Source organism: Podarcis bocagei, assembly GCF_964188305.1.
Source record: "Podarcis bocagei genome assembly, chromosome: 10".
NCBI lineage: Eukaryota > Metazoa > Chordata > Lepidosauria > Squamata > Lacertidae > Podarcis > Podarcis bocagei.
Window position 1 is genome coordinate 55,466,597 of NC_138135.1, and position 26,664 is coordinate 55,493,260.

Consider the following 26,664-nt stretch of genomic DNA (forward strand, 5'->3'; position numbering starts at 1 on the left):
CTCATCCTCTTCCTTGCTGCATTGTTCCAGTAGTAGATAGGTAGCCGTGTTGGTCTGCCATAGTCAAAATAAAAAAATTCCTTCCAGTAGCACCTTAAAGACCAACTAAGTTAGTTCTTGGTATGAGCTTTCGTGTGCATGTATCTGAAGAAGTGTGCATGCACACGAAAGCTCATACCAAGAACTAACTTAGTTGGTCTTTAAGGTGCTACTGGAAGGAATTTTTTTATCTTGCTGCATTGGACATTCTCTCACAGTGGGTCTCTACCAAGTATTTCCAGGTGTCTCACCTTAATGCAGAGGTTTTCAACCTTTTGGGGTCCACAGCTCCCTTCACCAGTTACATTCTTTCTGTGGCCTGCGAGCGCTCCAGTTGGAGAACAGCCTTTGCCAAAGGTGTCAAGGGCTTTGAAGACTCTCGAACTCAGGACGCAAGGGAGAAACGTGCTAAGAGGAAGACACGCTTGGCAAATCCACACCGTGATCAACTCCCACCCAGAAACCAATGTCCCCACTGTGGAAGGATGTGTGGATCCAGAATTGGCCTCCACAGTCACTTACGGAATCATTGTTAAAACCGTGTTTATGGAAGACAATCTTATTTGGCTACGAGTGATCACCAAATAAGAAGAAAGAAGAAGAAAGTATGTCAGCCCTTGCTTGCAGAGCTGGCAGCCCCTCACCCCTTTTTGAACAACATCCCTTGTGGAGTGTTCCCTCAGCCTCCACTCCTCTCCCCTCTCCTTGGGATCCTCCGGGCAGCCACAGCTGCCACCCCTGGTCTCTGAGCTTCCCCCTGTTATGTACTGAAGTTTTCACCCTGGGCCAGCAGTAGTTTTCACTCAGGTCCACATATGCAAATAAGGGTTACTGTTGCATTGTAGTGGAGCTCTATATAAGCAGGCAGGCTGAACCCTTCAGTTCAGTTCTGTTCTGGCCTGTGAATAAACAAGAGCTGTTTGAAGAATCGCTGTGTCGTCTGATATGTTCACCCACAACTTAACATCCCCTGCCCCAAAACATGGTTCCTCCTCACACTGCCCCACAGGGTCATGGGAAGCACCCCCTGGCCAGCTCCAGAGACACCATTTGCCTGGGGAGCTTGTAGCCAGAGCTGCTGCAACAAACAGCTGTGCAAAGCCTTGGGGAGGCAGAGACGTGAGAGGGCATCAGAGGAGGGAGCTAATGAAAGTGGACAGAGGGCAGTGTTTCCTCAAGGCACCCCTCCCCATCATTCAAGGCACCCCAGAGTGCCACAGCACCCTGGTTGAAAACGACTGCCCTAATGAATCCGAAAGTGACTGACCACAAAAATGGCTTTTTGTTACACAACGCATGGGCAATGGCACATATTATTTGCTCCCCTTAATATTTCCCAAAATACGCGGTACAGATGGATGAAATCTGTTCCCCAAAGCTGCCCCAGCAAAGCTCTATGCTAGAAACACAGCTTGCGGAAGTCTCTCGTCAAACATTTAACTTGTTCAAAATAATAATCCTTCCTAACGCCAATTTGGTATGGACCATCCTCAAACTTACTTCTCCTACACTGTCAAGTTTCATGCCAGTCCATTGAACACATTCTAACTATAAGCTTTAGAACCTATTGCCCCCAATTTCTCATTAAAATGGCAGAATATGATTCTGCCAACTCACCTTTAACATATGGCCTAAAATCATCATCATAACTGATACACAAACCATAAAATTACTAGACACACTTTATTTGGAACTAATGACTGTCTTGATGTGGTTACTTACTTTATCTGTAGTGCTCAGCAAATATGAAAAAGCAAACTAACCTAATTTTTGTTAATGACATTAAAAGTCTGTTTTTAAAAAATGCCATGTGCTTTCAACCTATAATTGATAAAGCTACTTTCAAATAATCCTTTCAGATAAGGCATGCTAATGCTGTTCTGACAGGAGGTGACTAAATAGAGTTAGACAATCCACATCAAGGCCACTGGTGGTCATTGTCACAGTTTGCTAGTAGAATTGCTAACACACACAAAAATAAGAATCACAGAGAGAAGGGTATTTACAACCTTTCAGGTAACCATAGAGATGAAATTCTAGAGGCAAGGCCATATCACTTATTACTGTGCGCCCACTAGCTGACTGGTGAGCTGTCCTTAGTCACATCAGCAGCCAACACTATGTGCTATGTGCTTGCAACATCCTGAGTCATGGACTGCAATTCCATTCCCACCTAAGTTTCACTGCAGAGCTGGCCAATTGCACACACTAGCTGTTAATTAAAGCCATTCATGTTCCCCATCACATTGTAATAAAAATGTTTCTATGTTTATCAGATTAAAGATCTCCGAAATCCAACACATGCAATAATTTGAAGCTACAAACATGCATGCAAGTTGTTAAATCTCTTCCTTAACATACTATTCAGTACTGTTTGGGTTTATGAATGAATCAGTTAATAACAAAACCCCAAACAGCACTGAATCAATTCAAAAAGAATTGCATTGTACAAGAACTTAATAATTTTTAGAACTTAATTATTGCAAAATGCACGGATTTATAGCATCAGTGACAACTTTGTTATTGATTCATTCTCTAAGTCAACCTTCCCCAACTGGGTACAAGTCCAGAGGTTTTGGGACTATTTATTTGTTTGATTCCATTTATAATAATTTAATAATAATAATAATAATAATAATAATAATAATAATAATAATAATAATAATAATAATAATAATAATAATAATTTATTATTTATACCCCGCCCATCTGGCTGGGTCCCCCCAGCCGCTCTGGGCGGCTTCCAACAAAACACTAAAACACAATAATACAATACAATACACTAAAATACAATAATGAGTAACTTCTCACATAATATCTCAAAGTGAATTCAGAGTAAAAGCATAAATGAGTAAACACAGTTTTATATACACAAACAATTCCATATATATATATATCCAATTAAAATCCAATGCAGACACAGACTGGGATAAATATATCTACTTAAAATGCTTTCTGAAAAGTTGAGGTCTTTAATGGGTGCCGAAATAGGTGGCTCATTAAAAAAAAAAGATATAGCGTTGATACCCCTGTTAATAATATACAGCTCCAAAATGACAGGATATCATAGTTGCCTGGGTTACCACCTCAAATTCTACTGAAAATGTATTATATTCTTATAAGGAGTCAGAGACAATGGAATACCATACTTACTTTATAATGTCTCCTTCAAGAGCAATCACTCGTTTAATGATCTTCTGCTCCGGGTTTCTTGGAGACCTGCAAAAAGAGGGGAAAGGTGATTCAATCAGTGAAGTTCTCATTGTTTTAAGGAAATGAAAAGAAAATCAGCTATGAAATGAGGATTGCTTAAGTCATCAGATGATTAGCTATTCTGCCTGATGTGCATCCGTCATCATCCTCTTGCTAAGTGAAGTCACTGCTGTTGCTCACATTTCAGCCCACTGTGGTTGAAAACCACTGCCAGAGAAATAGAGGAATGGGCCAGGGTCATTTACCCTCTTGCTGGTGTAAAATAAATGCACAGAATATTCCGTGGTGATCAGTATAGATTGAAAATGGATACATTTATTCAAAGAAGGATTCACCATTAAATGCCATTGTTACAGCATGCATAAGCATTCATGCTGGTCCTTTATTTCTGAAAATGAACTCAAAATGAAATAAAAATTAAATCATCTGGCATACACAATCCTCCCCTATGTAAAATATTATTTTTACTGAGACAATCTAACACAATCTGGATGGAACACCATATAAAAATGGCCAGCTATAATATGGCGGAAGCAGCAGTTATACATCTTTATGTATACAGTGGTACCTCGGGTTACATACACTTTAGGTTACATACGCTTCAGGTTACACACTCCTCTAACCCAGAAACAGTGCTTCAGGTTAAGAACTTTGCTTCAGGATAAGAACAGAAATTGGGCTCCGGCGGCGTGGCAGCAGCGGGAGGCCCCATTAGCTAAAGTGGTGCTTCAGGTTAAGAACAGTTTCAGGTTAAGAACGGACCTCCGGAACGAATTAAGTACTTAACCCGAGGTACCACTGTATATCAACACAGAGCTGACAGTGAGAAAAGATAAAGCAGTAATGCTGTGCTTACACAACAGCTTGCTATACTAGCTATTCAACAAGCAGTAATAGGGAGAAAACAGTATCACATCAGGTGTGGTTTGTAGCACATTCCTGGATTCTAACCAGAAGACCCTGGTTACAAGCTAGTCCAACTTACAAGCTTGCCCAGTGTTTATTTTCCCACTCAGCAGTGGGGATCCTCAGCCCAGGAGGCCATATGAGGTCCAGCAGGGGTCATAATTTAGCCTGCAAGCCCATTTCCCACAAACCATACCCACCCTACATACCCAGAAGCAGACTTAAAGGTACAAGGAGCCTTTAACTGACCTTCTGATTTGCATTTGTTTGAATACACACATGACTTGCTTTTTGTTCAATCTCTAAATTGTCCTTCATCCAGAAGGATCTCAAGGTATACAACAATAATTTAAAACCACAGAACAGATAGTTACAAGAAAGGAAATTCCAACTAAAGATCAGAAGGAACTTTCTGACAGTAGGAGCTTTTCCACAGTGGAACAAACTCCCTTGAGAGGTGGTAGAGTCTCTCATTGCTTGAAGGTTTTTAAGCAGAGCTTGCATGGCCACCGGTCATATATGATCTAGTTGAGAATCCTGCATTGCATGGGGTTGAACTACATGACCCTCAGGATCCCCTCCAACTCTACAATTCTATGATTCTATGAAATACAGACAAAATACAACAGCAAACATAAAACACCCCATAATACAGAATCTGGAACTACCTAAACAAATTGTTTGAAGGCCAGGATGTAGAGATGGATTTTGGCTTGGCAACAGAATCCCAACAGAAAACACCCATGCCTCCAAGAGGAGAGAATTCTACACCACTAAGGAAGGCCTTATCTCACACCACTATGACAAGGACCCTCACTGCAGATCCCAGGGCCTGGTCAGCTGAAAAAAATGAAAGGTGTTTCATCAGATACTTGAGTCTCAAGCCGTTTACAGTAATCTAGATGAGAGGTTATAAGAGCAAACAGCTCTGTGGCCAGGCTATCCTAAAAATTCAGTTTCCTCACACACAGTGAACGAAGTTCATGAATTAACCAACACAGTATTTTCACCCTACTAAATAATGTTTATATGAGCAACCAACATAAAACTGACCAAGAAGTTACCAAGAAGTTTGATTCTATTTGTTTAGGCTTGAATCACAACAACGGTGTCTTGCCCCACTGCAGATGTTACTTAACACAGCAAAGGCAGGTGGGTTGTGTTCTCCCTTATTACGGCTCCGGTGGGTTATCTTGCATACACTGTATAAAATTATCACAGATTTTTCTTTGCTTTTTATTTCATGGCCACGTGACCCCACCATTTCCATGTTTTCCCCTACAGTGGAGATGAATGAAAAGTTAGCTGGGATTTCTGCATTGCAGGGGATTGGACTATTAGGGTTGCCATATTCTGAAGAGAACATTTGCTGACTTCTCCTTTTAACTATAGATTGCTATGACTACGCATGAAAAAGAGGATGCGTCCTGGAAAAAGAGGACATATGGCAACCCTACGTCACTAGATGGCCCTTTGGGTCCCTTCCAACTCTACAATTCTATGATTTTATATGAGAACTGAGCACTCACTTTTCTGGGGAGAGGGTAAGTGAAAGAAAGCTGAAACTTGGGAATGTGTTAAATTTGGGGTTGGGTGTGCGATTTACCACCACTGCCAGGAGTCGGCAGCCACTATTTCCACCTACAAGACGTGTTGTTTTACCAACAGGCACAGATATTGCCATAAAGGAAAGGGAAGAAATCAGATTTGTTTTATTCACTTCATCTTACTGGAAATTACACTCTTTTAGCAAAATTGCTTTTAAGCTACATTATGTATAGTTCACATGTGCTAATGAAGACAGTCATCAAATTTTAAGTGTACCCTTTCAAAAATTCTTCCATAGTTTCACACTTGGTTTTAAAGGTTATTCGGAGCTCCCCCTCTAAACAACTTTCATTTCATTAGTGTACACACATCTTAATGTTGCTACTGACCTCATGGTTCAATTTACCCCAATTCAGCAATAATCACAATGACCTTGAAGAACCATTATTCTCAATCTGATGTAAGAACATCCACAGACAAAGTGATTACTTTTCTGCTAATAATGACATATATTTTCTCACCTATCAAACTGGCTTCAAAAGAAGACACTGAATATTCACCACAGTCATTAATGGCTTTCAATGCTTCAAACCAGAATATTGTCTTGCATTTCTGGGTAACAGAATTTCTTCTAGGAGGGTCTGATACCGGATTTCTTCTAACATTCACCCTTTAAGATTATGCCATCTGCTATGATCCTGGTACATTCTAGTCTGCTATATGAATGAGCTGAAAATGGGACCCTCCCAGGAACACGCCTTCTAGGTGTGAGTTATACTAAATCTGTGAAATTGATGCACAGATTTAAAAACAACTAATAGTAATCCATAATTGCCTCTGCCCCTTAACTGTTGGCACATACTTGCTGCCCTGGGAACCTTCAGGAGCAAGAGGGGGATCTAAATTAAATGAATAACAAAATCCAATAAATAACATTGCCAATTGTTGTTCATTCTTTTTTCCAACAGTGCACAAGAATCAAGCATCATGACTTCCGCACCTCTGAATTCTGAGACAATCATGATGTATCAGCAACAGCAACTTTGTACCCAGTTATCAGAATGGTGTCTCTTATTACAACACCAGCTTTGAGGGTTGGACTGCTATATGTTTCTTTGCCGCCGCCACCTCCTCCTCCTCCTCCTCCTCCAATCCATTCACTTTAATAATGATAATCTTTCCAGTACCTGACCAACCTTATGACTGTGCATGGAATCCTGCAGCTGAGATTCAGTGGTGGCCTCCAAGCTGCTGAGATGAATTTGGAGTGGAGTCGAGCAATAACAGCTTGACTGGGAACTCACAAGGTCTATATATCCACATATGACACATACTGTACACATTCTACTCAGGGTGCTGGATTACACAGAGATGAAATTGGATAGAATATGCTAAAACTGGCCCCAAGCAGCGATTGAAGAGCTGAAGTTTGCTTAAGTATACTGAATGGGCAGCGCTCATCTCCGCTGCAGATAACGGTTCCCAAAAAGCTCATTAACATTTTATTAATCATTACACTTTTATAGCAGTGCCACTTTTCCACTTTTTGATTCTCTCTTTTCTTTCCTCATTAGTTAAGTCTTTATTTTATTTTTTTAACTATCTGCTTTCAAATAGCTGCTTAAAGCAATGTGAGCTCAGGAGGCTGGAAAAGAGATCTCGCTAGAGTTTTCCCCATACAGGTGCCCATGGAGGTCTAGCTATAGATCCCTGCTAAGCAAGGGAAGGTAGTTGCTTCATTTTAACTCTCACAAGGGATTTATGAAATGTCTCCTAATACTAAATGAGCCAATTTCCTGCTGGGCATGAAGTCTTCTGTTCTAATAAAAGAGAGAGTAGCCCAGAACTCCTGGATAATAGTCAGATATGATAGTCAGATACAACAGTGAAGCAAATGCAATTATATTTTTCAACATACATTAGTACTTTACTTTCGGAAGAGCAAAGAAATTTGATTTCTCTTCCATCATGAGTCAGTCTAGATTATGTCTCCATCGTAAAAGTGGATTCTGTTTCAAAGGGCACACAGAGTTCATGGGTATAAGCAGGAAACAGAGAAAGGCAATCTGATGCTATTGCTCATTATCAAGAATCATTCAATGCAATATAAAAATAGATGAGGCTAATATGCCCAAGAGAATATCTCATCCCATTCTATCTTCTGTCATGATCTTCAAGATCTGACACAAAGTCCTCAACAATTTGAACGTAAGCACTGCAAAGCATCATACATAGACTGCACCCAAGCTGTTCTGCTTCCAGTCCACAGAGATGGTTAGCATATTTTGGATGCAGGGACGAGGAATGTGTGGCCATCAAGATGTTGTTGGACTACAACTCTCATAGGAGAGAACAGTCCAGTAACACCTGTAAGGTCATCGATTTTCCACCCCTGCATTACAAGATCCTTCTGACTGGCTAGCTAGGTACCTGGGAGAGAAGTTTCAGTTGTTATTATATGCTGTTTTACTTGGCTATTTTATGTATGTGCATTTTCAGTTAACCCAATAAAAACATTCAGCAAATCAGAACACGTGAAGAGAGAAGGGAGAGGAAAAGAGTGAGCATAAAGAGTGCACGGCTCATTCATTTAGCACCAAACCATAGTTATGTCTGAACTGAACCATTGCATGTTTGGACCAGAACATATTTTTTTTTCTTTGAAAATTTAGTTCTCTAATATATATCCTAACGGAGTGTCACTTAAAAAAAAAAAGCCAGGTTAAACAAATATTCTGCGGAGTAAACAAGTATGCTATCAATGATGGCAGAGACTTGAAGCAACTGAAATTCTTCAGATGCTTTAAGATTCCCTCTAGACACTGTGTTAAGAAATGGACTTCAGTCTTAATGAACACAGATGCAGTGAACCATATGGGGGAAATCCCCAACACTTCTCATATACATCTCAGAAATGTAGAATTTCACTTAATTGAGAGGGGAATTATGCCAACTGGTTGAGCAGAAGCTTCAGTGAGGCTTGATGAGTGCAGCATTTCCAGTGCTAAAAATAATGTTTTAATTGGGGTATTTCACAACACTAGGAAAACTATTTTTGTCACAAATAACTATTTCTCTCTATAATGAGAAGTTCTGAAGCTTAGTGGACTTTCCCCCCTCAAGAAGTTTACAAGACAAAACACTAAACTGTGTTCTTGTTTTTAAAGGAACAAAGAACATCCTCAATGTAAACATTATACCCCGAGGCAGATAAAATCCAGGCATTAGAGTACCACCCTGAACAAATGGACAAATGAAATAATGTTCTGAATTGATTCAATATAACACAACACCAACCACAAAGTGAAACTGCTTGAATTAAACTGAAATGCAATTGAATCTCTGTCTAGCATACTTTGCCAGGACATCGTGTGCCAGGAGATCTATAATGGCAATTGTGTTTGTGTTTTTCCCTTGCATCTGATGATACCAAGTTGAAAGCAGGACACAACCAAGAAAAATACCAAACAGAACAAGCCTACGCAGCCTATATGGCAGACGCTCTTAAGGACGGTGGCTCATTGACTGCAATAACCTCTCAAATTTCTCCTTGAACCGATTTCCTGTAGTTCCTCAGTGTCTTTGGTGTGCTAACTAACCCACTGTGCCTTGGGTAAGCAACTGCATTCCCTATACAGCTCTCATATCTTCAAGAGAGGAAGGCTCTTTTTCAAAGCTGTTTCATATCAGAGAAGAAATGAAAAGAGAAGCAGTAGCAAGGTGCACCTTTTTCCCTAGTTTCAGACTACAGCATGTGACTCTACTGTGTGATCTTAGCTTCAGCTATCTGAAAAATGAGTTGCCCTGCTTACACAAACTGGGACATAAGAACCCCATAGGCAGTTCATGACAACAGTGATTATCGTCAATATATTTATATTCTATTTGTGCAGGTAGGCTTCTCTAAAGACCTGGTGTGTGGGGGTGGGGGAGCGTGGTAGAAATCCATGTCATAAGGACTCATCTCCTCAAGAACTCAACAAAGGTGAAATACTCAAAGACTAATCATTCTCCTTGAAGCATTTCCTAATTGTTCTGAGGAAAAGATCAGGATCAGCACCAGTGTTTTTAAACTGCTTTGTTCATTCACTCTTGAAAGCTTGGTTTTTCAGTTTTCCAAGGGGTGGTGATGTTAGTCTGTCCCAGCAAAAAACAAGAAAGAGGCCAGAGGCAGATTAAAGACTAACACATCTGTGGCTTTCATGGACTAGAGAAGGGGCAGAGAACTTGTGGCCTTTGAGGTGCTGCTGATTATTCAATAATTTCTAGCCAATGGCCATGCTTGCTGAGGCTGATGGGTTTTGGAGCAACTCTGGGACAGACTCCGTAACCCCAGACTAGCGCCTACTTCATAAGATGCTCCAAGTGTTATCCTCAGTTGGGAAGTGTATATTATTTTTATATGACAGCAGGTGGGGGATTAAAGAATAAGGTCAGATTCTTTAGCTTGGCTTTGCACATGCATGTTGTGTGTGCTCTAAATAGACGGGTCTTGGACAACCTTATGGAAGCTGATACTGCCCCACCCACTACAGGTATTGTTACAGGTAAAACCAGTCCAGTGCTCAAAACTCCCATTGTTCTAGGAGCATTTTGCATCAGGGAATTTCATTAGCGTGAGCAGTTTCTGAGCTCTGGGCACAGTACTGCACCTAAATTTTCAGATTAAAACGGAAGAATGGAAGGAAAGGAGGACCTTTTTCTGCCTCCCCACTTCCAGCTACTCTCTGAAGACTGTAGAAGAGACCCATTTAAGAATATTAGGGGCGTGGGCAGGGGAAGAACCAGATCGTGTGAAAAATGAACATAATATTTTAGCTACAGTTCATTCATTTTCAGTTTTGTATTCTTGTTATAAAAAAAGCGTGCCTGGACATTCTGTCATTGAACCCATAACCTAGGTTGCAGGTGCTCTTTAGCTCCTAGCTTTCAGATATCCAGCACTGTTCCAGTCTCTTTGGGACCAAGTAGAGATCCTTCTGCCAAGGAATATTGGTGTTTTTACTTTGGGAGCAATCAGGAGAAGTGGCTTAAATTGTGTCTGTCATGATAGGTGGCGGAACAGTGCAAAAAATTATAAGAACTGGGAAGCACATTATGGAAATAGGTGATTCCAAAAGGCTCCTTAGAGCTCTGGGGCTGGGAAAGGACTTTTTTATGCTTAGCCAGCTCAAACACCTAAAGCTTTGGGACCTGGGCAGAGGCGGCGGGTAGTGAGTTGGATGTGACTCACTCCACATCTAAAGGTGTGGCATGTGAGAATCAGGCAGATAACACTGCATGCAACATGGAGAGGGTAAGCTCAACCATCTGGAGTAACAGTTGTGGGGGGAATGGTGATAACTGGCTCCTACCCCAGCTGTAGTTTCCACACAGTTTAAAGTTCTGCAGACCTCCTCTGAATGTGGCTCTAATTCATCCATCTCCCTGCCTCTTTCTTCCAGATGGGGTGACAATGAAAGGCAAAAAAAAACCACACCAATGGTCTGTGAAAATTATGTTGCAGATTAAATGTGTGCAAAATAAGCACAGTTACCATTCACAGCAAGGGACACGGGTGGCGCTGTGGTCTAAACCACTGAGCCTAGGGCTTGCCGATCGAAAGGTCGGCGGTTCGAATCCCCGTGATGGGGTGAGCTCCCATTGCTCGGTCCCTGCTCCTGCCAACCTAGCAGTTCGAAAGCACGTCAAAGTGCAAGTAGATAAATAGGTACCGCTCTGGCGGGAAGGTGAACGGCATTTCCGTGTGCTGCTCTGGTTTGCCAGAAGCAGCTTAGTCATGCTGGCCACATGACCCGGAAGCTGTACGCTGGCTCCCTCGGCCAGTAAAGCGAGATGAGTGCTGCAACCCCAGAGTCGTCTGTGACTGGACCTTACAGTCAGGGGTCCCTTTACCTTTACCTTTTACCATTCACAGCAGCCGTAATTGATGGAAACAGAAACATCCTAGCTTCGTTGTTCAGTGCTGGGTTATTGGGGGATGGATATTCCTGGTTATGGCTTTACTGGTGGTAATACCTGCCTCGCCCCTATATGAATAAAATCCATATAGGTGTGCTAGTAGTGAAATCCACTGGATGGAAAGTGCCCCAAGACACTCAGGAGCATTCTTTTGGGGTTTTTTTTTTTCTTTAAAGATTTGCCTTGTCTTCCATGGTTGCTTAATGGTGCAAATTAAGTATTATCCGGTGCAAGGAATCTGCAAACATTTCTCTCATCCCTGTCACAGAATTGTATGAAGGATTAATTGCCTTCCGGGCATTTTTTCTTGCATTTTGCTGCTATCCTGTGCTGTAACACTGTACGCTATAAAAACTCAACAAACAACATTACATTTTACCATTTAGTAGAATGTTTTTATCCTGTCTCACCACCCTCAAGACAACCTACGAAACAAGCCAATGATATAATAACACTGCTGGCTTTTAAAACTTAAAACTATCTATCATGTATCTATCTATCATCTATCTATTAATATCAACCATAAAATCATTATTAAGACATAATGCCATAAAATCATCCAGAAGCAGAATGGAATAAAAAAGGTTTTAAAGCTCTTTCTTCTATAAACCCACAAGAGAGCTTTTGTATCTCACTGGTGAAGGTACTCTACCTGGATGTTTGGAGAGCTGAATTCTGAGCTGATACAAATGTACTTTCTGCCACATTTTGCACCAATTGAAGCTTCAAAACTGCCTTAATGGCAGCCCCATGTAAAGCACATTATCGAAATCCAGCTGGGATATAACCAGAACCAGAGATGAGAGCGGCCTTCTCTCAATAAGGCCACAGCTGGAGAAACAACAGAAGTTGGAAGCAGAAAAATGAATAGAATAGCATTCTCATGTTCCCCAGCAACTGACACAGGAGGGATATTCAACAATTTGGGCAATACTGCCATTGGGAGCGCCCAGGGAAAGACTCCCAAGCCTGACCTTTTTTACTCAGCAAATCTATGGACATTTTTGTGGAAGAACTTTTCACAAGGCCTGCTGAAAATTGTTCAATTGCTAGTTCAGGAATTATAATTAAAGTTCATTCGAGGCCTGCTTTCTACAGTTCCATAATTATCATTTTCTTTCTATCTTCAGTCCTCTTTTCTTTTCCTTTTTTGGTTGCAACATTGGCATGAGCCAATTTCTTGAAGTAGAATTTGAACAGAATAGTGTGTGTGTGTGTGTGTGTGTGTGTGTGTGTGTGTGTGTGTAAAGTCAACCCACCTAACTTGTATTTTGCTACTTTCTAGTTGTTTTTGGTTCTGCTTATTCTACATATGGAGTTTTTTGTGATATATATATATGTGCAAGAAATCCAGTGAAAGTACAGTGAGCAATACCATTTCCAGGTTTTTGTGGAAATGACTCAAGTTATAAAGTCAAATTGAAGACACTAATTAAAATGCTTCAGTGCAATAAAACTAACTGGTGGGTGGCAGAGCAATGTGACTAGTCAAATCAGAAAGCCTGAAAGTACTTGAAATATCTTGCAAAGTCTTCTGAATTAAAATCTCACTTTAATTAGTTCCTAGGCTTCCAGTCTAATCACTTTGAAGTTAAATGGCTGGCTGTTTAAGAATGCAAGCTGTCTAATTGCTACAGTTATGTGTATTTGACCTTTTCACTGTTAACAGTGAGACTCAATTAATTACTTGTGGTTTTCTGCAGGTTGTTTGACCTCACTTCCACCTAGTCCTAAAAGGGCATCACACTTTGATCACCTTGACCTTTGCCTTCACATCAGACTCTGTTGGAAACTATGTCATCTGAACTTTTCATACAATAGTCCGCTAAACTAATTCACTAGCACTAGATGACTATGTTGACACACATCTAATTATCTTTTTAAATAATTCCCCAATGTATGCATCCTTGTAAATGACTGGAAATTTAAGTGTTCCAGTGATCAAAACAGTCTTTTTACTACTGACCCTGTACCAACATCAAAACTTCACACAGTTTTTTTGGGGTGGGTGGGGGAATCCTTCCTTTGTGTAACAGTCTGCTGTTTTAAAAGCATTTCCATACAGTGGCGTAGCGTGGGGGTGCAGGGGGTGCCGGCCGCACCGGGCGCAACATCTGGGGGCGCGCGCTCGCACTCGCAGCTCTCTGCCCCTACCTGGCTCACTCACTCTCTCTCACTGCAGTGTTGGCTGTGCGAATCCGATCCGAGCCGCTGGGTCGCCGCCCACTGTGGTGGGTGCCAGGCGTGCGGTGCGGAGAGAGAGAGGGGGACTATCTGGGGGAGGGACAGTGCAGCGGCCGCCCAGCGCAGCGCTGAGCGAGGGAGAGAACCACACCAGACCAGACCAGGCAGCAGCAAGAAGAAGCTGGCAGCGGCGGCAGGTTAGGGGTTAGGGGGCGCAAATTACTTGCCTTGCCCCGGGTGCTGACAACCCACGCTACGCCGCTGTTTCCATACATTTTTAATTCACCTTTTAAAACTACTGGTTTTATTAAACCATTCCAATAGATACTTGAGACAAGTGAAAAAGGTCCTTTTTCTGTTTGGAACATCAGGTTAGCTCTGTGTGAGTGTATAACTTTAAAGAACTGGCTTTAGTTGGCTAAATGAAGACTGATAATAAAGACAATCCTTAAATCACATTAATTCTATTAAGGCATTACCCTCAAGCAAGGAGCAGGGACAGCAAGGCCTGCCCCCACTATCATATTTCTGACAAACCATGCTTTGGAGCTAAGCTTTAGCACAGTGTTTTTCAACCACTGTTCCGGGGCACACTAGTGTGCCGCGAGATGTTGCCTGGTGTGCCGTGGGAAAAATTGAAAAATTCGAAAGATTTTTTTTTAAAAAAAAAAAGTCAATTTTTCGCCCACTAGGCGGGCGCCGGACTGTGTCCACCCTATTTTCCATCCATCCTGGGTGGGGATCAGATCAGATGGGATCGGATGAGAGCAGACAGGCGGTCCGCTCTCATCCGATTCCCCATAGAGAGCAGCGGGGCTCTGACATCTCCCTCTCCGCACACCGTGGTGGTGTGCCTCGTGATTTTTTTCATGAAACAAGTGTGCCTTTGCCCAAAAAAGGTTGAAAAACACTGCTTTAGCAGTACGAAACAGGGGGAAAACCAGAATAAATAAGTCATAAATTAAACTGTTATAACAAAAGAAAATAAACAATGTAAAATCGCAAAGAGAACATTTTGGGCTCTACAGTACCCTCTGGTGCCACATGTTTATAACACATTGTAACATGGCTAATGTAGGTGAGTCCAGGATCTACTGATGGACTGGTCCTCATAGAATTTAAAACACCCTTCGATTTCTTGGCTGTGAAACAGCAAAGGGTTTCTGTTGTAAATGCCTCACATATTTCCCGATCAAAGGCTACAAGCAGCCACATAAACCATGAAAGACTGAGGCATCCTTTCCTAACAGCTGTCTTTGGCAAGACTTAAATTAGGTTTGCAGCCTTAACAAAGGCACTGTTTATTGAATGAACAACCAAGCTGCAAATATGTGCCCATTGTAGCAAGATGATAATGTATGGACTCTGGGAGAGGGGAAAATGGAGAAGATCAACAAGCGTGAATAAAGGAGGTTTGGGCTTATGAAAGAGCAACCATTATAAATACACATTGACCGATCAAGAAACTAAAAGCTCAATTGTGTAAAGAATTTGGCATCCTCATCTAATTTTTATTGCTCTGGAGATATCAAGTATGATGGGAAGGAAATGACTTGGGAAATGGGAGCATTAAAATATCATACATGAAGGTGAATGATTTGGGATGGAACAAACTTTGGTTTCACAGAGGATGGTGTCCATATTTAAGCCACAATGTTGATACAGAATCCGACAAGAACTTGTCAAATTGTTGTCAGATGAATATCATATTTTACCATATATACACAAGGTTGTGTAACCCTCAGGTCTATATTTAGTCTACAACATATCTGCACAGGTTTTAAGCAACCTCTCGGGTTGTGAGAGCGGCAGAAAACCGTAAGACTCTCTTGTGATTTACTAGGAGCTTATTTTGAAGTAAATGTGACAAAATGTAAACCTGTGCAATCACTCAGCCCTTTGATTAGATTCATTTTTACCCCACAAAGTGGCCTACTTGATTACAAAACATAAAAAGCTATAAAAACAATCATAATAAAGGCAAAAAGTTGACAAGATAACAAAAAAAACCCAACAACCTCAAAACGGCAGATTAAAACAGTAGGTTACAAAGCAAATGGTGAAATCTGAAAAACCAAATGCTCACTGGAATGACTTACTTTTCAGTTAGCATCTAATACAGAAAATGAAGGCACCAATATAGACATCATTACAAATACCATATTGTGGTGGTGAATATTTACTTATTCTTCATAACCATTCTTTCCTTTAAAAACAGAAGATCAGAGAGTTTCTAGAAACCTTGGAAAGGTAGCAAGGGAACCATACTACAGAGAGAATTTCAGTAGAAACTGACTTCTAGAAGCACTGATATATTATTTATATTTTCAATGTTCTATCAGACGCTCATAAATTTGACCAACATGAAAAATGATGTTTTTAAAGCAATGTTTGTAAAACATCCAAAATTTTGTTCATTAGAAGTTTGAAAGTTTATGAAACAGACGGACAGACAGACAGACAGACAGAGAGTGATTAACACATAACCTTTGGCAAGTTTATTTAACTTTTAAAAAATTGAGCATGATTACACAACTCCACCTTCATGACTGGGACATTCTGACAGATAGTGTGAAACATGTTGACAACCGGTATATGTGATGGGCTTTTGGAACACAAAATATCAATAAGAGGTTTGCAGAGAGGAACCTGGTCACGGTTTTCAGGACAATGTTGCCTTTGGCATGCTAGAATTATGACTTTTTAAAAACCTAAAAATGCATACCCAAGAGAAATGAATGAAAAACTTCACAGGTAAAACTGCAGCTTTCTTTTACTAAAAGAAGACAACAAAGAAGAAAAGGGGTGATTTTCCATTTCTCAGGAGTATGAGAAAATATTGGTGGGAGTGAAAACTACTGCAGAAGAGATTTTTCATATTTTCTGTTTAGAGAGCTCTGACCTTTTCTCCTGCACTCCTCCCTTAAGTAATCCAGTTCTACCCAGTCCGTATGATTTACATGCACAACGAATATACGACGTATGCAGGAATGTTTCAAGATACTGACTTCATAATTCTGGTTTCCTCTCTACTGGCAGTTTTTGCACACATCTTTGAAATGAATCATCAATATTGAAAGAACTACCATAATTTACATTACACCCTTTTAATGCTCCAAGTGGCAATGGAGTCAAAAAATGAGTCCTTTGGAGTAGAAGTATGAGAAAAATATCTGTCTGTTTTAGTTAATGCAAAGTATAAATTTAAAAGTTTAAATGCTTGATGGTTTCTTCTTTCTGGATTAGCATTTTATGTCTACATAAATCTTCTGTTTGCAGATGAACATGAGAGGTTTCAACATTGTCCCTGGGTTTGGGCATAAAATCTAATTTGCTTGGCCTTTTAAAATGCTTTTGAGTGGCCTGACAACATGGTCACCCCAGTTTGGTAAGCATTAGACGTTCTTTTGTGTCTCAGCTAAGATCCGATGCAACAATTAGCAAGATGACAGCCAACAAGCTGTTGGAACGAATGAAAATAATAATGATAATAACAAAAGCAAAACAGCAGGTAGATTGGCCTGTTCAGCATGAGAAGGTTTTTCACAAATACAAATATGCAATTATAACTATGAGGGAGGGAATATAATCACCAGTCTCTAAGGTACGCCTCTTTTCTCCAAGTCACTATCCATTTGGCCTAAGAATGCTTCGTGCCATGTGTTCAACTTCATTTTCACCAGGCTGTGATGAGAATTTACTGTTCTCAAGCAAGGTCCCCTGTATTTCTTGAAGCAAGTATAGAGAAAGCTCCCCCCAGTCATTCATGTGGGATGAGAGTTCTTTCCGTGCGCATCTGGCACTGTCACAAATCACTCCACTTTCGGTACCTCCATATTCCCTGGGAGACAACCTCTACAGCAAGACAACACCTGCTACCTCCATAGTTTGGTTAGTTGAGACAAATGTGTTCTCAGTCTGGAATAATAAACGTTTTCTTTCAGCTTCCGCCCTTTTCCTTCGTGGAAAAGGTACAAGGAATTAGACATAAAAGGGAAGAGTTAAAAGACCTAATTTGGCACATTTTATGCTGTCTCCAATTAAATGGGGAGAGAAAGACTCCACAAGATCCCTTCAAAGCTGTTTCTTAAATTCCTGCGGGGATTAACGTATACATCAGCTCTGTGAGCACTAAAACACCTGCAACAAAATTAAGCCTCCCATTTCAAAACCTTGGAGGATTTGCTAATTTGTACTCCGCACAGCTCCCATGTTTTAACAAGGTAACACTGAATCATTTACGGAACAGTCCGTTTCATTATCATGTGGTCTACCATAAGGTAATTTGCCTTCTCGCGTGCTAACAGGTCTCAAGCTGAAGGCAAGGATGCAACATGAAATGAAGGTCAATAGTCCGAAAGAAAATAGCCCAAAACAAATACCAAATGCTACTATTGTAATTAGAGCATGCTATCCAGGTCATCAGTTTAAATCCAGTCCAGCTGGAGAATCAAGGGCATCTGATGGCTGAGTTATGAAAACTTTCAAAAGGAATGGGTTCTTAAGCATATTTAATGAATGGGAATCCATGTTCCCATTAGATAATGAGAATACCATTACCTGGATCCCATACTGGCTGTTTCACAACACATTGCATGGATTTCATGATCTAAAAGAACACCCTCCATTTATATCCTTTTTATTTTCTGAGGAATTGAACACAACTTCTACATTTCTATTACCAACACAGTACAGCAAATGATGAATCTATTGTGGGTATGTGGGGTTTAGCATTCATGATGCCTGAGTCCCTTCTAATTCCTGAGGTCTAGCAAGGGTGGAAATCCAATGGAGGATTCCATTGATGAACAAGCCAGGTAACTTTCTTGGCTCTAAGTATTGACATTAGTATAACATAACATACGTTACTGCCTAAGTATAATACACATAATTCACAGGGTGCATGAAAGCATGCATTGTAAAAACATGAAATTCAAATTCCTTCATGTACATAACAAAAACCAGATACTGAAGAAATGTTAGCCCTCTTCAGATGTTCTGTAATGTCTTAAGTAAACTTGCATCAAAGGCAGAGGACATTAGTTCTATCCTGCTGCCCATAAAAGTTCTACCATCTTGCACAAATTAGTGGTGCAAAAACTTCTGAAATGAAGAGACTCTTGCACTCACGGACATTCCCTGCATGTTTTAGAAAACTGATTTTCCAGAGTTCTAAACCACATTAAAAGCCTCCACAAGTCCCTTGCTTCACTGTTCTCCAACATATGGAAACAGCAGGAGGTGAACGAATATGTTGTTGTTGTTGTTGTTGTTGTTGTTGTTGTTGTTGTTGTTAATTAAATTTGCACATTGCCCTTCATCTGAATATCACAGGACGGTTCACAACATAAAAACACAAAATGAGAACACAAAATACATAATAAAACAAAAGCCAACCAAAAAACCCCTTCCCACCAACACATTTAAAAGCCAATAATGAACACACACGGTGACTGAACTCTTGGAAAATCAACCATTTCCTCCTTTTTTTCTGCTATAAATTAACTATGAATCATTGGCCATTTGAGATAATTAAAGGGGGGTGGCAGAGCTGTGTATGGCCTCCATAGCCAAGTGTCAGCTGAAGAAAAAAGGGGTGGGGTGGGGGGTGGAATGCAGTCACAGTATCCATGCAAATCTTGGTTATCCTAGAAGAGGATCTTTGAAGAATAAAGATAAGCAGATCTGATGCTATATTCAGAATATACAATGATTTATTTACAAACCCTTTTTCAGATGCACAAACGAATAGCTTACTTATATCTGACAAGAGACACTAGAAGACTACAATGACATGTTGGGAACAATGAAATACTATTACATTTCTCATGAAACAACAAAAAGAAAACCTTATATTTTTGTTGAAGATGCTCATATGCATGAGATTCATTCAGCCATTCAGGCTAAATCATTTGAACAACACATGGAAAATGAAAAAAATGAATACATCTGGATATCTGTGAGTTCTTAATGAAAAACTGTCTGGGTTTTTAACCAAGTGATCATGCCTCAGTGACTGCTCGACACTATTTGATACAGGTACCAAAAAAGCATCTCAAAGGGCTTCCAAGCCGTTGCTATTGCAGGTCAGATTCATACAACAGCAAATTCAGTTTGCACTGTTTAAGTTGAATTGGTGCTCTTTTGCAACAAAACCACTCCCCTTCCCCAAACCAGCCCTTTTGTGATAAGGAAAGTGGCTGGGAAACACACCTGTGGAATAATAACTCCTTGATGAAACATCACCTCACCCTCCTGCGACAAAATCAGAGCGAATGCTCAATAAACAACCAATGTCTTCTCACCTCCCTACAAACTGTGCAAACAAATATACAGGTTGTATTGAAGGGACCTCAGTAAAATTACCTCCACTGTGAGATCTGATGTTTACTTCATCCCCTGCTCAATGAAAATGATGGTTCTCTAGGATATGATTGTATGGTATTATGGAAAAGTTTCAATAAAACTTTATGAAGAAAAGAAAAGTAATCATTCTTGACACCCTTATTACATAAGCCATGATTTAGGGTCCATTGTCTCATCAGATAATTTCCTTTATCAGCAACCGCAACTTGCCATTGGGGTTTTTGAGGAGCTTTCTCAATCAAATTCATGCAACTAAATTCAAAGTATTCATGACAGCCCCAGTATTACCATGAAGGGGAGCGGTGGGATCTGAACCGTTGTTTGGAAAGATAATGTGTCTTGATTGTTGACATTCTGCCTATGCCGCTATGAACCAACCCAGATGCATGAAACCATCATTTGAGGCCGTTCTTTGTGTGCCCTCTCCATGTGAGATCCAGAAGGTGGCAAAACAAGAACAGGCCTTTTCCGTTGTGGTGCCCCAATTTGTGGAATGCTCTCTAGTCTATAACAAGGCCTTGGGCTGATTAAACAATCTATGGTCTTTTAAATGTGTTTTTGTTTGTTATGCATTTTGTGTTCTCATTTTGTATTCATATGTTGTAAACTACTCTGTGATCTTCGGGTGAAGGCGGTATACAAATTTAATAAATGAATATAAATAAAATGCAAGTTTTGGTCTTTTCTTCTAGCTCCTCAAATGATATCTTGGATTCCCTGGTTGAACACATTACCATCCAATTTTAGCTTGCCAGAGAATAGATGCTTAATCATTATCAGCAACCCATCACAACGTTTCTCAGATAAGAAACAAATATACTAAGCAAAATGCTCAATATTAAATAAACATATTGTCCTATTATGCATTCATTAACTGTGATTTCTTATTTTTTTCCTCCAATGATATTTATTGAAAAAAGGTTTTTTAAAAAAAATTACAAAGAAATAAAAAGACAAAGTTACAAAGAAAAAAGACAAAAACAGAAAAATAAAAATGAAAAATAAAACCATCATTTTCAAATTCTCGAATTTCATTACCTTCTTTCCATGGCCTCCTCCTCCTCCCATCTCTTGTATCTTGATTAATAATTGTCACAGCAAATCCTTTCCATAATTCATAGTATTCTGTCCTTACATTACCTTACTCTATTTTCATCTTATCTTATAAAAAACCTTAAAACTTAAGACTTAAGTCTTATTTTTACCAGCTTCTCATAACCATAACCTTTTTACCTGATTCTTTAAACATTTTTACAAGAGCCAAGTAATTTCATTTCCACATTTTCCCAACATTCATAAAACATTTCTGATAATAAAAAGAATAAAAAGAATAAAAACAATCCAATCTTCTTCCAGCGTCCCCTCTCCCTGGTCCTGGGATTGTCAGTCCTTTTTTTTAACCCATTAGTCTGGCACATTAACCTGGTGATCTTATATCCGAGGCCTTCAAATCTTTTCCATGTGCCTTCCGCAGCTTTTCTTCATATTTTCCTTTCACTCGTGGGAACTCCAGCTTGGTAGTGTTTTTGACCCATTTCAACAAATCAGCCCCTTTCTCATAGTCCAGACTAGACTCCATGTGGTATTTTAAAACATGTTTCAGATTCCCTCCAAGATTGGGAGTCCCAGCAGTTCCAAACCTCTGACGGCCCATTGCCAGACTCGGAAAGTCCAAACATCCCTGCATAGGGGGGTCAGTCCAACCCCCCATTTCCAAATCAATCCAAACTTTGTCTTTCCAAATCTGGTTTTTTCCAAGTTCATTTGTCAAATCCAAAGGCTCATTTTCCTGCTGGGCCAAAAGTCCCTCCATCCCTGGCGCCCAAGATTCAGCAAGGTCCTCTTCTTTCAGTTGTTCTGTCATGGCACGCTCCTGTTTTGGTTCCTGAGTGGGCTCCATATAGTTTCCCACTACCTGTTCAAAGGTTCTGGCCGCATTAGTCATAAAATCCGTCTTCTGACTTAACTGATCCAATAGGGCATTTATTTTACAGAAAGCACCCAACAGTGCTTCTGAAGGCATTGTCCTACAAGGTCACAAATCCTTTCCCACAGTTGTAATCAGTAACAGCTGCAAGTTCCCAGGATTTAGTTACAATTTCACAGTTCCCCTCTAGGGGGAAAAACTTCTGGTTGTTCTTTTTCTTGAAAACAATAGCAACAAAGTTTCTTTTTTAAGATATTTTGTCCATATTTGTTCTTTTAAAAGATGAAAGGAAACAATGGAGTCACAATGTTTCTCTTCTTTTAACTATCTGTCAAAGACATTTGTTTCTGGTCAATGAGCTTCAAACATCAATTCTGACACCCCGCTCCAGGGTCAGGACGGTGGAAAATTACTTTGCTTTAGCTTCACTTCTGCAGGTTTAAACAGCTCAGGAAAAAGTCCCCCTTCTTCTCCTGCTACCGAAGGGGGGTTCAGCGATTTTAAATGATGAAAGTCGATCCTTTAAAAGTGATTTTTAAGGCTCTAGTTTGCGTTTTCTTTGCTTTGTTCTGACTACAAGGAAACGGAAGGGTGACTTCCTGTTTAAACCTTCCCGTTTCAGTACCAAATTAGGTTTAATTTTAAAGTCCAAATTCCTTTTTATTTCGCCAGTTCTTATTTGAAGTCCAAATATTTAATGTTCCAGTACTGACGGTTGGTTATTTTAGATGCCAAATTGTCCCAGGAAAAAGGCAGCGCTCTCCGGCAACAGCTATGCGGCTTCGCTCCACAGAAAAAGCAACTCACAGCACCACGCCACTTCCCCCTCTTCACTTCGGAGCCCGTTTGTGGGTTCCTTTGTGGGTTGGGGGGGGCGCTAAGGGTGCCCGCCGAGTCCCACGGTCACAGGCTTCATCCGCCTGTGATTTCCAGAAGGGTCCCCGCTACGCCGCAGCGGAAAAGAACCGTTTCATGCGGAGCTGGTCCCTCCAGTTCAGAGGGAGTCCGCCATTGCCGGTGGCGCCACCCCGGAAGTCAGCCATTAACTGTGATTTCTTAATGCCGTCAATGATTCATAACATGTAGCAGTTTAGTAGAGAATGTTAATGAATTCACTCAAGCATTTATCCAGATGTATCAAACTTTGATGCAGGTATTAAGGATAGACCAGGGCATAACGTTGCTTCTAATATCTATTTGGATTGCCAACTTCATAGTGAATCTATGCAAGTTGTCCTTGTGCGTCCCATGTATTCAGTCCCTGGAGTTAAAATAATTTGGCTTGCATCCAGCGCCAAAACACTGCATTCACAATCACAATTCCCTTGGTGAATATTCATTGCATCAGAAAAGAAATACAATATGCAAAACAATTATAAACAGCTTGTAGTTACTTGAGCTTTAACCCAACCTTATTGTTCTCCCTAAATGCTTGGTTATTTTGCAGACATATGGAACAGTCAGTGCATCATTACTTAATTAACAGATATGCAATAATTTACATCAAAGCTAATAACTTGACAAAACACACCACTCAGAGAATTTATTCTCAGATTAATCTGCAAAATAAGCTTTTAGGAAGACACAATGTAAGGAAGTGTAGATTGCAATATGGTAATGCATAAAAGGGCAACACATTCTGATAAGGCATATTTAGAGAACAGTCATCTAGATATGTGTGATCGTCTAATCGCCTAGAAGCCTGCTGTTCACTGAGGTCATCATCTGAGCCCTGCTTCAAAAGTTGCTGCTGGGAATAAGAAAGAACCTTTTTGTGGTATCACCCTGATTACGGGACATCACAAGACACTTATTAGTTGCCAGTCCGCATATTATTTAAGTGTCGGGTTAGAACCAATTGATTCTCTCAAGCTTCTGGCTAATAATAGCTTTGGGTTGTATCCAGTGCTGCCTTTCAGTCACAGTCTGAAGGGAAATGTCTTTGCTAAGCTTCCTCTTTCTCCTTCAGCCCATGGATCCCTCATCCTTTGAAAGAGATTTCTAGAGTGCACAGGAGACCCCTAAGGAAAGAGCAGGGGTCAGCAAACCTTTCAGCAGGGGGCGAGTCCACCGTCCCTCAGACCTTTTGGGGGGCTGGACTATATTTGGGGGGGGGAGGAATGAACAAATTCCTATGGCCCACAAATAACCCAGAGGTGCATTTTAAATAAACACACACATTCTACTCATGTAAAAACACCAGGCAGGCCCCACAAATCACCCAGAGATGCATTTTAAATAAAAGGACACATTCTACTCATGTAAAAACATGCTGATTCTCGGACCGTCCACAAGCTGGATTTAGAAAGCGATTGGGCCGGATCCGGCCCCCAGGCCTTAGTTTGCTCTAGGACAGGCATAGGCAAACTCGGCCCTCCAGATGTTTTGGGACTACAATTCCCATCATCCCTGACCACTTGTCCTGTTAGGGAAAGAGGAATGAGCAAAAATCCACCCTGCCCTCCTGCTCATAGAAGTCTCTGCTGGGTACAAAAGAACTTTCTGTAAATTATCACTGGATATAACCCATTATATTTGCATTATTTGTTTCCTGTCTATTTTGCTGGTGGTGGTTCTGTTACTGTCATGTGGGCGTTTCAATTGCTTCCTTTTTAATGAATTTTATTTGACACTGATTTATTCTTGAAGACCTTGCAGTGGAAGGTGGGGATGAAATCGAAACACCTTGAATAGAGATTTGCATTGTGTATTAGCTAAAACATGAGTACAAGAAGCAGGGATCAACTCTCCCCGCCCCCCCTTAAAGGAAGCTAGCAAAGTCTGAAAGATTCGCTCTCATCCCCTTTAAAGTTAAATGAGTCTTCACAAAATTATCTCCTGTCTCCAAATTCAAAGAGCATCCCTTGCAATTGTCAGCATTAGGAAGAGGTTAATAAACCATGAAGCAGAGTAATGAGAAGATAAAGAGACAGGCATTAGCCATCTCTAGATAGGTGGGGGAAAGGAATGCAAGCCAGCCTGTATTAAGTTTTAAAACAATCCCTAGACTTTCTTGCACTTGTGGCACCTGATTAGAACATAGATTAAATATCATGCCTCTGAACTCACCCCGACCCTTGTTGTGAGTCATTATTGAACACAGATATTGTGGAAGGCACAACATTTAGCAAGAGATCAATAAATCTTTGTAAGCAAAGGCTTTTATACACTGAACTCCTATTGCCGTACATTAGCATTTGTCATTTCCAAAATACTGAAATATTAATTAGGAAACGAGACAGCCTGTCACGAGATAAGTAGAGTTGAGTTTCCAAAGGGAACACAAAAGGTGGGGGGATCCAGGATAGCTCAAAGGCTACATTTGTGGTGCCTACATCACTCAGCCAGTATCTTAACCATGGTTGAGACCCCATGCTCCTTCATCCTTCCTCTACCCCTCTCCTGAGTGAATTCTTCCCTGCCTTCCATGATGTGGAACATGTGCCAGCATGGTGCAATTGAGGTACAGTAATATCTGCACCAACCCTAACCAGGGTTTCCTTTGACTATGGGTTGCAAACCAGCTAGACACCTTGGTTAGAGCTAAGCCTGGTTAATACTGCTACAGACATGAAGCTCTGCTACAGTTAGCTGACATTGTTTGTTGTTGTTAGCCACCCTAGGCTCATATGAGAGGAAGGGCAGGTCATAATAAATAAACAACACCACTGAAAAGGGAAGAGGAAGGAGGAACTTGCATAGAAGGGAAAATTCAGGAAGAGCATTTAATCAGGATGGACCAGCCCCTTTCCAATAATGTTCATCACAATCATCAACATTATGTGTCATGCTCAACATGCAGCTAAATAAGTAGTTCTGCAACCACAAGGATTACTGCTTGCACAACAGAACTCAACACCCACCCACACCTGTGTAGCCCCTAAATCTGTTCTAGGCTTTCCCCCAATCTTCCGGTGCAGATTTGGGAAGGTCACGCGCGGGGTGCGTACAGGGGAACAAAAGAGGAGCATCATTTTGCACTGCTAGGAATCCCTGTGCTTCTGGGACAAGTTAGTAGAATATTCTATTGGAGGAACCGGACATCGTGGAAGGAGCTAATTTCCTTCATGAGCTTAATCACTCCATGGTCAGAGATAAGCCAATAGGTGCATGGTCCGCCAAGCCAGTTGCTATGGTAACAACCCAGTGATGTCTGTGTAAGTGATTAAGGCGTGTCAGCTCATTAGGGTCTGGGGTCTTGTGTTGCGGTCAGTCAATGAGGCCATCTGGGGTCTGTGAGTCGGAGTCTGTGTTACGCATTGAAGCTGGAGCAACAGAAATACTTTCTACTTGTATGCATATATCTGCCAAAGTCAAAAGCCTACAAACTGTATGTATATATCAACACCTGGTGAAACTATACGTGTTTGTATGTCTTTTTACATGTTTGTATTGTGTTTAAATTTTTTTGTAAAACTAATAAAAATTTATAAAAAATATATATATATCAACACCTGGAACTTGATTACTGAAGCCAAATCTTCCACAGCAGTAAACTATTTTGGACCTTAAGCTGCCTC

The 26,664-nt window shown here is 40.6% G+C and overlaps 1 protein-coding gene across 1 annotated transcript in view; it reads right to left on the reverse strand.

Moving 5' to 3' along the window:
* Positions 1 to 26,664, reverse strand: part of IMMP2L (inner mitochondrial membrane peptidase subunit 2) — a 479,372-nt gene that overhangs the window by 186,399 nt on the left and 266,309 nt on the right. Inside the window, exon 4 of the mRNA XM_081211867.1 lies at positions 3,193 to 3,258. Coding sequence (XP_081067993.1) covers positions 3,193 to 3,258 — 66 coding nt within the window. The remainder of the gene's footprint in view (positions 1 to 3,192; positions 3,259 to 26,664) is intronic.